The sequence below is a fragment of the Boleophthalmus pectinirostris genome, unplaced genomic scaffold, assembly GCF_026225935.1.
Source record: "Boleophthalmus pectinirostris isolate CB_2022bp ecotype Guang Dong unplaced genomic scaffold, ASM2622593v1 HiC_scaffold_12, whole genome shotgun sequence".
In the NCBI taxonomy this organism is placed as follows: Eukaryota; Metazoa; Chordata; class Actinopteri; order Gobiiformes; family Gobiidae; genus Boleophthalmus; species Boleophthalmus pectinirostris.
Genome location: NW_026571018.1, coordinates 39,901,835 through 39,914,748, shown reverse-complemented (window position 1 = coordinate 39,914,748; position 12,914 = coordinate 39,901,835). Strand labels below are relative to the sequence as shown.

General features: G+C 44.1%; 1 protein-coding gene across 1 annotated transcript in view; it reads left to right on the top strand.

The window, feature by feature from the left end:
* The window catches only part of arhgef12b (Rho guanine nucleotide exchange factor (GEF) 12b), a 58,358-nt gene that overhangs the window by 16,942 nt on the left and 28,502 nt on the right, over window positions 1-12,914 (top strand). Inside the window, 9 exon segments of the mRNA XM_055148288.1 lie at window positions 587-629; window positions 4,197-4,302; window positions 7,290-7,487; window positions 7,610-7,642; window positions 7,722-7,845; window positions 8,750-8,910; window positions 9,114-9,331; window positions 10,376-10,523; window positions 10,609-10,778. Of these exon segments, the coding sequence (XP_055004263.1) occupies window positions 587-629; window positions 4,197-4,302; window positions 7,290-7,487; window positions 7,610-7,642; window positions 7,722-7,845; window positions 8,750-8,910; window positions 9,114-9,331; window positions 10,376-10,523; window positions 10,609-10,778 (1,201 nt within the window).

Here is a 12,914-nt window from a genome sequence, read left to right as displayed (position 1 = left end):
GGTCGCCCTAATAATACAGTTTTCCAAAGCCTCAGGTCGTTTCTCTTCACCAGTTTTCCCTCGTTTGGAGAGTTCTCTGTACACTATTATTCAGACAATAAGATGCACTTAAATCCTTACATTTTCTCAAACATCGACAGTGCTCATTATAATCCAGTGCCTTATGTATTAATTCTGGTTGTGTTACTGACTTTGAACCAATTTTCTGTGGGACACGGCCTCAAAAATCTGTCAAAATGTTTTAGTTTGACTTTCGTAAAACTATGAAGTGGAGTAAAACACAATCACCGAAACAGGAGGCGACGGCGAGAGAGTGAAAGCACAGAAACCAGACACATGAGGAGTGTGTGTGTGCAGTGTGTGTGTTCTGTGTGTGTTGTTGTGTGTGTTCTGTGTGTGTGTGTGTGCTGTGTGTGTTCTGTGTGTGTGTGTGTGTGTGTGTGTGTGTGTGCAGTGTGTGTTTGTGTGTGCAGTGTGTGTGTGTGTGTTCTGTGTGTGTGTGTGTGTGTGCTGTGTGCGTTGTGTGTGTTTTCTGTGTGTTTTTGGAGTTTTGTTCACGTTTGTTTCGTTTGTGTTTTCGATGCAGAATCTGAAAGTTCCGGTTCCGGAGACTTTGGCGTCTGAACTCGGTGAGTTTGAAACAAAACACACAAAAGTCCAGGTCTGTGTTTGTGACGAGGAAACGACATAAAAACAGAGCAGAAAATGTCCTGATGTTGGACTGAAGAGTCATTTCCCTTTTGGATCAATAAAGTTTGTGGATTAATAAAGTCGAGGTGTGTTTGGTTTTCAGGTTTTTACTGGTAAATGGACGAACTTTGAGTTTCACACAATGAGGACGAACTGAACATAATGTGTGTTCATGTTGTGTGTTCATGTTTGTGTGATGTTTGTGTGTGTTTGTGTGATTGTGTGATGTTGTGTGTGTTGTGTTTTGTGTGATGTGTTGTTTGTGTGATGTTGTTGTGTTTGTGTGATGTTTGTGTGATTTGTGTGATTTGTGTGTTGATGTTTGTGTGATTTTGTGTGTTGATTTGTGTGATATTTGTGTGATATTTGTGTGATGTGTGATGTTTGTGTGAGTTTGTGTGATTTGTGTGTGATGTTTGTGTGTTTGTGTGATGTTTGTGTGATGTTTTGTGTGTGATTTGTGTGTGATGATTTTGTGTGATGTTTGTGTGATTGTGTGTGTTTGTGTGTGTTTTGTGTGATGTTGTGTGTGATGTTTGTGTGTTTGTGTTGATGTTTGATGTTGTGTGTGTTGATGTTTGTGTGATGTTTGTGTGTTTGTGTGATGTGTTGTGTGATATGATATTTGTGTGATGTTTGTGTGATGTTTGTGTGATGTTTGTGTGATGTTTGTGTGATATTTGTGTGATGTTTGTGTGATGTTTGTGTGATGTTTGTGTGATGATATTTGTGTGATGTTTGTGTGATGTTTGTTGTGTGATGTTTGTGTGATATTTGTGTGATGTTTGTGTGATATTTGTGTGATGTTTGTGATGTTTGTGTGATGTTTTGTGTGATGTTTGTGTGATTTGTGATGTTTGTGTGATGTTTGTGTGATGTTTGTGATGTGTGTGATATTTGTGTGTTTGTGTGATGTTTGTGTGATGTTTGTGTGATGTTTGTGTGTGATATTTGTGTGATGTTTGTTTGTGTGATTTGTTGTTGTGATGTGTGTGATGTTTGTGTGATGATTTGTGTGATGTTTGTGTGATGTTTGTGTGATGTTTGTGTGATGTTTGTGTGTTTGTGTGATGTTGTGTGTGTTTGTTTGTGATGTTTTGTGTGATGTGTTTTGTGTGTGTGTGTTTTGTGTGATGATTTGTGTGATGTTTGTGTGATGTTTGTGATGTTTGTGTGATGTGTGTGATGTTTGTGTGATGTTGTGTGTGTGTGTTGTGTGATGTGTTGTGTGATGTTTGTGTGATGTTTGTGTTTGTGATGTGTTTGTGTGATTGTTGTTTGTGTGTTGTGTGATATTTGTGATGTTTTGTGATGTTTTGTTTGTTTGTGATGTTTGTGTGATGTTTGTGTGATTGTGTGTGTGATGTTGTGTGTGTGTGTTGTTGTGTGATGTTTGTGTGATGTGTGTGTGTTGATGTTTGTTGATATTTGTGTTGTGTGATGTTGATGTTTGTGATTTGTGTGATGTTGTGTGATGTTTGTGTGATGTTTGTGTGATGTTTGTGTGATGTTTGTGTGTTTGTGTGATGTTGTGTGATGTGTTTTGTGTGTTGTGTGTGATGTTGTGATGTTTGTGTGTGTGTGATGTGTTGTGTGATGTTTGTGTGATGTTTGTGTGATGATGTTTGTGTGATGTGTTTGTGTGATGTTTTGTGTGTGTTTGTGTGATGTTTGTGTGATGTTTGTGTGATGTTTGTGTGATGTTTGTGTGATTTGTGTGTTTTGTGTGATGTTTGTGTGATGTTTGTGTGTTTGTGTGATGTTTGTGTGATGTTTGTGTGATGTTTGTGTGATGTTGTGTGATGTTTGTGTGTGATGTTTGTGTGATGTTTGTGTGATGTTTGTGTTTGTGTGATGATATTTGTGTGATGTTGTGTGATTTTGTGTGTTTGTGTGATGTTTGTGTGAATGTGATGTTTGTGTGATGTTGTGTGTGTTTTGTGTGATGTTTGTGTGATGTTTGTGTGATGTTTGTGTGATGTTTGTGTGATGTTTGTGTGATGTTTGTGTGATGTTTGTGTGATGTTTGTTGTGATGTTGTGTTTGTTGATGTTTGTTGTGATGTTGTGTGATGTTTGTTGTGATGTTTGTGTGATGTGTGATGTTTGTGTGATGTTTGTGTGATGTTTGTGTGATGTTGTGTTTGTGTGTGTGATGTTTGTGTGATGTTTGTGTGATGTTTTGTGTGTTTGTGTGTGATTTGTGTGATGTTTGTGTGATGTTGTGTTGTGTGTGTGTGTGATTTGTGTGATGTTTGTGTGATGTTTGTGTGATGTTTGTGTGATGTTTGTGTGATATGTTTGTGTGATGTTTGTGTGATGTTTGTGTGATGTTGTGTGTGTTTGTGTGATATTTGTGTGATGTTTGTGTGATGTTTGTGTGATGTTTGTGTGATGTTTTTGTGTGTTTGTGTGTTGATGTTTGTGTGATATTTGTGTGATGTTTGTGTGATGTTTGTGTGATGTTTGTGTGATGTTTGTGTGATGTTTGTGTGATGTTTGTGTGTGATGTTTGTGTGAGTTTGTGTGATGTTTGTGTGATGTGTGTGTTTGTGTGATGTTTTGTGTATGATGATGTTTGTGTGATGTTTGTGTGATGTTTGTGTGATTTGTGTGTGTTTGTGTGATGTTTGTGTGATGTTTGTGTGATGTTTGTGTGATGTTTGTGTGATGTTTGTGTGATGTTTGTGTGATGTTTGTGTGATGTTTGTGTGATGTTTGTGTGATGATGTTTGTGTGATGTTTGTGTGATGTTTGTGTGATGTTTGTGTGATGTTTGTGTGATATGTGTGTGTTGTGTGATGTTTGTGATGTTTGTGTGATGTTTGTGTGTGTTTGTGTGTTTGTGTGTGTTTGTGTGATGATTTGTGTGATGTTTGTGTGATATGTTGATGTGTGATGTTTGTGTGTGTTTGTGTGATGTTTGTGTGATGTTGTTGTTGATGTTGTGTGTGTGTGTGATGTTTGTGTGATTGTGTGATGTTTGTGTGATGTTTGTTGTGTGAATTTGTGTGATGTTGTGTGTGTGTGTTTGTGTGATGTTTGTGTGATGTTTGTGTGTGTGTGATGTTGATGTTTGTGTGATGATTTGTGTGATGTTTGTGTGATGTTTGTGTGATGTTTGTGTGATGTTTGTGTGATGTTTGTGTGATGTTTGTGTGATGTTTGTGTGATGTTTGTGTGATGTTTGTGTGTGTTTGTGTGTGATGTTTGTGTGATGTTGTGTGTTTGTGTGATTTGTGTGATGTTGTGTGATTTGTGTATTTGTGTGATGTGTTGTGTGATGATGTTTGTGTGTTTGATGTTTGTGTGATGTTTGTGTGATGTTTTGTGTGATATTTGTGTGATGTTTGTGTGATGATTTGTGTGATGTTTGTGTGATGTTTTTGTGATGTTTGTGATGTTTGTGTGATGTTTGTGTGATGTTTGTGTGATGTTTGTGTGATGTTTGTGTGATGTTTGTGTGATGTTTGTGTGATGTTTGTGTGTGTTTGTGTGTTTTCTCAGAGAGGAGGCGTGTGGAGCTTCTCCCTGAGGATCTGTGTAAAACCTTCACTCAGAGCGTCCAGGCGTCTCTGCAGCCGGACCTGCTCAGACTCCTCCAGGACTTCAGGTCTCAAACACCATGCCACATTTTTTTGTTGTCATTTTACGCTGCATTATGTCACTTTTCTGGTGGAGGCTCCGTCAAACACTTTTCTCCATGGAGATGTTATCACTTTGTCTGGAATGTTCCACAGTACGGCATTAAACTTTTCTATTTTCGTGACCAAACCAGACGCAGTTCCAGGTCAGATCTGTGGAGAGGCGACGCCGCTCAGTCACAATGTCTGTTTTTCTAGGGATATTTTATCTCTAAAACCTCCTGGAACTGAATAAATGTGAAGTCGAGTTGTTTAAAGTCACAGCAGGTGATTAAAGCCCCAACTGAAAAGTGACACAGTGCACCTTTAATTTTTATTGAAAATTTTGTACAATAAAACTCTGATATAAAATTAAAATATATTTGCATGAAAGATCTCACTGTGGAACAGTGCACAGTTGTACATATACAGCAGAGGTGCTCAATACGTCGATCTCGATCTACAGTCGATCTCCAAGGTCGTGTGGGTAGATCGTCGTGTCTCGTCTCGGACTCGCGTTTGGACTCGGTCTTGTCTCTCACTCGAGGTTTGACACTCAACAAGTGTGATCATATTTCATTCCGGCCGCTGCTGTTGGTAAAATAAACTGTTGTAGTACTCGTAGTAGTAGCTTGTAGCGGGTGAGGAGCGTGTGGGGCGTCTCAGTGCAGCCTGTGCGCTCATTTGAAACCCGCGGAGACTCTACGGCGCATCACAAACACACACGCTCCCTATGCACGGCTCGTCTGCGACAGCGTGTGCCCTCGTGTACCAGCGTGCATCACAGGGCAGGTTCAACTTCCTAAACATCCTACCTGTCCACCTGCCTCACGTCAGCACGCCGCCCCTCGCCTTTTCACGCTCTCGCTCCTTCCTGCGTACAGCCAACACAAGCCCCTCCCACAGTGCGGCTGATTAGAAGAGCAAGACCAAACGTGAAGCAAAAACCAGTCTAAATTTGTGTTCCAGTGTTGGCACAAAGCAGGTCTACAGCATAGAGCGGATCTACAGAACAGACCTACTGCCACATTTGGCTGAAGTTTGTGTAACAAAAGTGACAAATGCATCTGTGTTTGTCACGATGTGTGTTTGGTTTGGTAAACGTGCAGAGGCTGGTAAATATCACTGCAAAACCACAAAAGAATGAAACTCCAGTTTGGAACTTTAAAAAACAGGTTTAAAAATCTTCCTTCACTTTTTTCACAGTTTTGTGTAAAGTGTCAGAGGAAGTTCTCTTAAAGAAGAGGTTCTCAAACTGTGGGGGAGGGTCCAAAAAAGGGGCACAGAGTGTTTCAGTGCAGTTTGTTTGACTTTGTATCAGGTCGATCATTTTGACTTGGTCATTTTGTAAGAAGCTCACATGATGAAAAAGTGTGAACACCTCTGATATACAGATTCTCCCCAAAAAAATGCATTTTTAAATTCATTTTAAAATAATTTATCTTGAAAACGACTAAGTCCAGCTCAATAAAATTTGAACAGTTCAGGTGTTGAACATCATAAGTTTACTTGTTTCCAGTTGGTGAAGTTTTTCCAAAAGTTGCGTTGAAGCTGCTCAGTCTTTTGTGATCCAACACACAGACACACACACACACACAACACACAGACACACACACACAGAGCAGCACAAACCATCGTCTAAACTTGGTTACTGTAATAAACATCCACCTAAAGCCTTAACGTGTGTTTTTTTGTCTGTTTGATTTTATGAAATTTTATGAGCTTAAGGGACAAAAGGTGGAAATGAACTCTAGAGCTTCAGCCTGAGGCAAACATCTGTCCTGCTCACAACACTTCAGGTCTCAGTGTGAAAGAAAATCTACACAAATCTGGACGGAGCAGCGTCTGAGGAGCAAAAGGATCAACCTCTTTAAACAGAAATCACATTTTCTGCCACAGCTTGTTTCATTTTACAGACACGCTGAAAATCAAAGTGGAATAATGATGTGGCTCGGACATTTTGACTAAATTTAATTTCTGGAACTCCAAATGCTTTTCAGTCTCTCGTGCTGCTTCTCATGATCATGTTCATGTTTGACTCGTGACACACCTCATGAGGCGGTGAATGTTCTTCTTGTGAGATGTTCTCAGGTCTGTGTGTGGGCATCACTGAGCTCCTGTAGAGTCTGAGGAGGAACCTGGAGCGTCTGATGGACCCAAACATCACGTCCCAGAGGTTCTCTTGGGTTTAAGTCAGGTGATGGTGAGGGACGTTCAGTCGTATCGATCCTTCATCCTCCAGGTTCTGCCGCAGACTCTTCCACATGAGGTCGGGCACTGGAGGCATGATGGAGGATCTGACGGTGGGTTCAAAAGTTTCATCCTGATACCTGGTGGCGTCAGATGACCGTTTTCTCACTAGTAGAGAGAAAACGCTCTCTACCATCTCTCGATCCACCACCAAACCTCCCGTGAACCCTGGAGCAGCAGAGCGACCTCCTCGTCTTCTCCAGACTCTTTCACGTCTGTCAGAGGAGCTCAGGGTGAACCTGCTCTCGTCCATGAAAAGCTCAGGGCTCCAGTCGAGGACTTGCCAACTCTGGTGTTGTCTCCAAACGCCGATGGAGCTCCACGATGTTTTCTACAGGACGTGGAGCCCTCGAGCCGCCTTCATGAAGTCTGTTTGTGATGGTTTTGTCCTGCCGAAGGTCATTCTGGAGGTGATCATCACTGTAGCCAAAGAAGCACGAGGGGAAAACCACCAAAAAACACAGAGACAAAAACTAGAAATGATCTCCATGTGTAAAACCAGTGCTGTTTTAAAGGTGCTCTCACTCTAGTGCCCCCTGCTGGTCATTTCCATTAAAAGAGGACGATCCTTTTGTGTCTCAGATTTTTTCCTGTCCAGATTTTGTTTCTTTTTGAGATCTGATTGGTTTTCAAAGTGTTTCTTAAATTTTTTGGAGCAGTGTTCACTGAGTTCTGTCTCCGTCTCATTAAAGAAATAAACTAAACTTAAATTAAATGTTTGTTTCAGGCACAAACGCAGCATGGGCCTGACCCTCGCTGAAGACGAGCTCTCCAAACTGGACCAGGACCAGACCCGAGACCAAACCACGGACCAGAGCAGAGACCAGACCGTGGACCAGACCCCGGAGCAGAGCAGAGAGCAGCAGGTCCTGGAGAGGGAGTGTGTCTGCGCCGAGGGAATCCTCTCCAAGATCGATGATGTTTTGTGAGCCGCTTTTCTGTTTGAACTGGAAAATGAAAGAAGCTGCATTCACGTTCTCATGAAAAAAGGAGTAAATTCATGTTTTAACTTTGTCTTCTGGTCGATTTTCTGTGTTTGTGTTCCAGGATGGCGTCTCAGGCGTCAGAGGAGGACAAGTGGTGAGATCTTTGAATAATGTGAGATAAATCAAGTGACCGGGGACGACCTGAAGTCCTCACGGTTCTTCTGTTCCTCCAGTTCCACCACACAGTACGTGATCCAGACCTACATGAAGCACCTGGGGGTCAAAGTGAAGGAGACGCGAGGACTCGAGCCGAAGAGGGCAAGGATCAACTTCCTCCCAAAGATCCCCGCAAAGAAGGTACAGCGCTCCACCAGGAGGGAGGGGGTACTGCGCACAAACGCTACAGCGCCAAGGAAAATCAGATACTAAACATACTGAAGCTCCTGTCGAAACTAGAGGCTCCTGCCAGGTTCCAAACATGTTCACTACAAAAAATCTTGGCCAAAATGTAAGACATAAACACTTAAATCTGTCAGAAAATGACTTAAAAGTAGAGAAATCGAGCGAGATCATTTTACTGAACAGATTCTCTTAAAATAAACGACCTCTAGGCGAGAATGAAGCATCTCTGAACGAGTAGAGCGTGGCCAGGCCAACTCGTACAAAGCCAAATTTTGGACACTTAGAGGATTTAAACATGTTTAAATATTTTTAAAAGTTCAGAAGAATCCTACAAAATCTGCTCGTTGTGAAATCCGTGGATTCACAAAAATTTGTTTCGCAATTTTACAGATTGAATTCAGAGAAATATTTGGTCAGACACACTTCTCTATTCATTCTGTTTGACGTCGGTAGTGGGTAAATCCGGGAAAATATGGATGCCCAAGAAAGTTTAATCTCCAGCTGACTCGGTCTGCTCTGAACTCGCCTGAGTTTGTGTTTCAGAACCCCGGTTTGATCGGCCGTTCCATTGCTCTTTCTCGAGGTGGAAGTCGGTTTTCCCTGAGTCCTGAGCACAAGAGAATGTGGCGTTACATTGACTTTCTGTTAAAATGTGCTCCATGGTCAGAGGTCCGAGGTTAAGTACATTAACCCTGACCCTCTGTTAGCTGCAGTACCTGAACTAGTACTTCTACCTACTAGTGGTTGTTGTGGTCTTGTATATGTAGATCCGTGTCCGTGAACGTGGCGAGGAAGGAGCTCTGTCCCATTTCACTCTGTGGGTTTCTCACTGTAAACGACTTTATTGTTTCGTCTCCAGAAAACCGTCAAAGCGGAGAAGGAGGGAGAGGAGAAGGTGAAGAAGCGCTTCCCCATCATCCTGCCGACACCTCGACGCCTCAGCCGGGTGGAGTCTACCTCAGGTCTGACTGTCACGGTGCCGCTTCTCATATGTGATGCCGCTCTGGGGGTGTTCTGCATGTATGTGTATGGTAGAATGTTCAGCAGCTAACGTGGGGACGCACAGAAAACACAGATGAAGTTTTAAGATCTTCTAGCACAGATCCTCTCACCTGTTGGAGTTCAGAAAAAGACTGTGTTAAAACAAAGCTCAGGTTGAAGTCTGACAGCTCTTCAGACGGAGCGGTGCTTTCTGTTAGCGTCCCTTGTGTCTGTGTCCGCAGGGAAGGCCGTGGAGCTGAGCAAGCAGAGGTCCCCAAAGCTCCTCCCTCAGCCGGAGCAGGCGGACCCGTCCAGCCCCGTGACCCCAGCCTCACCCAGCGGGACCCCGCCCTCTCACACCTCTGCACCCGGGCACACACCTGGGCACACACCCTGGAACACACCTGGGAACACACACCCGGACACACACCGGACCCCAGCGGGCATGACTCCGACTGCAGTAAGGACACAAGTACAGACACTTTAGATAAAATGTTGCTTAAAGGCTCGGTTTGTGTAAATCAGTGGTGCTCAATACGTCGATCTCGATCTACAGTCGATCTCCAAGGTCGTGTGGGTAGATCTCCGTGTCTCGTCTCGGACTCGCGTTTGGACTCGGTCTTGTCTCTCACTCGAGGTCTGACACTCAACAAGTGTGATCATATTTGATTCCGGCCGCTGCTGTTGGTAATAAACTTGTAGCGGGTGCAGGAGCGTGTGGGGCGTCTCAGTGCAGCCTGTGCGCTCATTTGAAACCCGCGGAGACTCTACGGCGCATCACAAACACACACGCTCCCTATGCACGGCTCGTCTGCGACAGCGTGTGCCCTCGTGTACCAGCGTGCATCACAGGGCAGGTTCAACTTCCTAAACATCCTACCTGTCCACCTGCCTCACGTCAGCACGCCGCCCCTCGCCTTTTCACGCTCTCGCTCCTTCCTGCGTACAGCCAACACAAGCCCCTCCCACAGTGCGGCTGATTAGAAGAGCAAGACCAAACGTGAAGCAAAAACCAGTCTAAATTTGTGTTCCAGTGTTGGCACAAAGCAGGTCTACAGCATAGAGCGGATCTACAGAACAGACCTACTGCCACATTTGGCTGAAGTTTGTCTAACAAAAGTGACAAATGCATCTGTGTTTGTCACGATGTGCGTTTGGTTTGGTAAACGTGCAGAGGCTGGTAAATATCACTGCAAAACCACAAAAGAATGAAACTCCAGTTTGGAACTTTAAAAAACAGGTTTAAAAATCTTCCTTCACTTTTTTCACAGTTTTGTGTAAAGTGCCAGAGGAAGTTCTCTTAAAGAAGAGGTTCTCAAACTGTGGGGGAGGGTCCAGAAAAGGGGCACAGAGTGTTTCAGTGCAGTTTGTTTGACTTTGTATTAGGTTGATAATTTTGTAAGTAGCTCACATGATGAAAAAGTGTGAACACCTCTGCAGTAGAAGAACAGAAGATAAGATGTTTCTCACCTCACACGTTCGTTCTTTCCTGTTGTAATTACAGATGTTTCCTCTCTGTCCCCGGGCCCCCGACTGTGTGAGGGGCCCCCGTGTGCAGAGACCCCGTCCGGCCCCGGTTCTGGACCCGGTTCACTCTTCGACTTCAGCCCTGCCGGCGTGGAGCTCCAGGACGACGACCAGGACTCACTCAGGTTCAGCCAAACGTTTCAAAGCTTCACTGCTGCAGCGCCGCGTGGATCGTTCTGCTCAAGTTTTGTCTCTGTGGCGTTTGTGCAGTCGCCGCGTGGAGCCTCAGAGCGCAGGTGCCGCCGAGCTCCTGAGCGAGGACGACCAGGGGGCGGCGGTGGAGCTGGAGGAGGGCGCCCCCACCTGGCAGAGCGGCGTCAGCAGAGACGTGCTCTCCACGCTCACGCCGCGAGAGATCGAGAGGCAGGAAGTCATCAACGGTACAAACGCCCCACAGATCCAGTCGAGACAAACCCACAGGGCGAAGCTGAAGCTGTGGACGTTTCCTGCTCAAGTTTTGGTGCTCAGAACTTTTCTAATGTTCATCGTTCTCTGGTCGACGCTTCTTCTGGACGTTCTGTGCATTGGCCGTACCTCAGAAACTTGTTGTCAGTCGCCAAAACTTCAGCAGGAAACGTCCAAAACTGTTTCAGGAGCTCCAGGCTCAGCTGTCCGTCAAACATAAATGAGCCAATGAGAATGCACCATGTAAACCCCGCCCACCTGTCACACCTGTCACACCTGTCACACCTGTCACACCTGTCACACCTGGGCTACAACTGCACCAAAAAGTAAAATGAGAAAGAGAATCAGGCACCAAACCAAACTGAGAAAGACGCAGAACAAAAATAAAAGAGACAAAGATGGAGATTTTACACAATTACACAAATAATTTGATTGTAGTTTTATTTTATTTTACTTTTTTGTTTGTTTTTTTGTTTGATTTCCAACTAGGAAGAAAAAATTTTAAACCTAAAAAATGCCCAAAACAAGTGTGAGCAAAAATCTTAAAATCCTAAAACTGCACTGTGTAACTTTTTGTTGGGGGTCTGTCACCTGCTTGTTTCTATGGATACATCAATGATCTGTCTGGAATGTTCCGCGGTGTGACTTTAAACAGTTCAACTTTACATTTATTCAATTACAGGTGGTTTTAGAGTCAAAAATCACTAGAAAAACAGGACTAAACCAGGACTAAACCAGGACTAAACCAGGACTAAACCAGGACTAAACCAGGTCTAAACCAGGTCTAAACCAGGACTAAACCAGAACTAAACCAGGACTAAATCAGGTCTAAATCAGGTCTAAACAAGGTCTAAACAAGGTCTAAACCAGGTCTCCAAAACCAGGTCTAAGCCAGGTCTACAAAACCAGGTCTAAACTAGGACTAAACCAGGACTAAACCAGGTCTAAATCAGGACTGGACCTCAAAAATCCCTATATAAACAGACATTGTGACTGTGAGCGGTGTCGCCTCTCCACAGATCTGACCTGGAACTTGGTCTGGTTTGGTCTCCGTGGAGATAGAAAGGTTTAATGTCACACTGTGGAACATTCCAGACAAAACAACAACATCTCCATGGAGAAAAGTGTTTGACAGAGCCTCCAGCAGAAAAACTGTAGCTGAACACATCTTGAGTTTAAATTTGTTGTGTGTGTGTGTGTGTTGTGTGTGTGTGTGTGTGTGTGTGTGTGTGTGTGTGTGTGTGTGTGTGTGTGTGTGTGTGTGTGTGTGTGTGTGTGTGTGTGTGTGTGTGTGTGTGTGTGTGTGTGTGTGTGTGTGTGTGTGTGTGTGTGTGTGTGTGTGTGTGTGTGTGTGTGTGTGTGTGTGTGTGTGTGTGTGTGTGTGTTGTGTGTGTGTGTGTTGTGTGTGTGTGTGTGTGTGTGTGTGTGTGTGTGTGTGTGTGTGTGTGTGTGTGTGTGTGTGTGTGTGTGTGTGTGTGTGTGTGTGTGTGTGTGTGTGTGTGTGTGTGTGTGTGTGTGTGTTGTGTGTGTGTGTGTGTGTGTGTGTGTGTGTGTGTGTGTGTGTGTGTGTGTGTGTGTGTGTGTGTGTGTGTGTGTGTGTGTGTGTGTGTGTGTGTGTGTGTGTGTGTGTGTGTGTGTGTGTGTGTGTGTGTGTGTGTGTGTGTGTGTGTGTGTGTGTGTGTGTGTGTGTGTTGTGTGTGTGTGTGTGTGTGTGTGTGTGTGTGTGTGTGTGTGTGTGTGTGTGTGTGTGTGTGTGTGTGTGTGTGTTGTGTGTGTGTGTGTGTGTGTGTGTGTGTGTGTGTGTGTGTGTGTGTGTGTGTGTGTGTGTGTGTGTGTGTGTGTGTGTGTGTGTGTGTGTGTGTGTGTGTGTGTGTGTGTGTGTGTGTGTGTGTGTGTGTGTGTGTGTGTGTGTGTGTGTGTGTGTGTGTGTGTGTGTGTGTGTGTGTGTGTGTGTGTGTGTGTTGTGTGTGTGTGTGTGTGTTGTGTGTGTGTGTGTGTGTGTGTGTGTGTGTGTGTGTGTGTGTGTGTGTGTGTGTGTGTGTGTGTGTGTGTGTGTGTGTGTGTGTGTGTGTGTTGTGTGTGTGTGTGTGTGTGTGTTTGTGTGTGTGTGT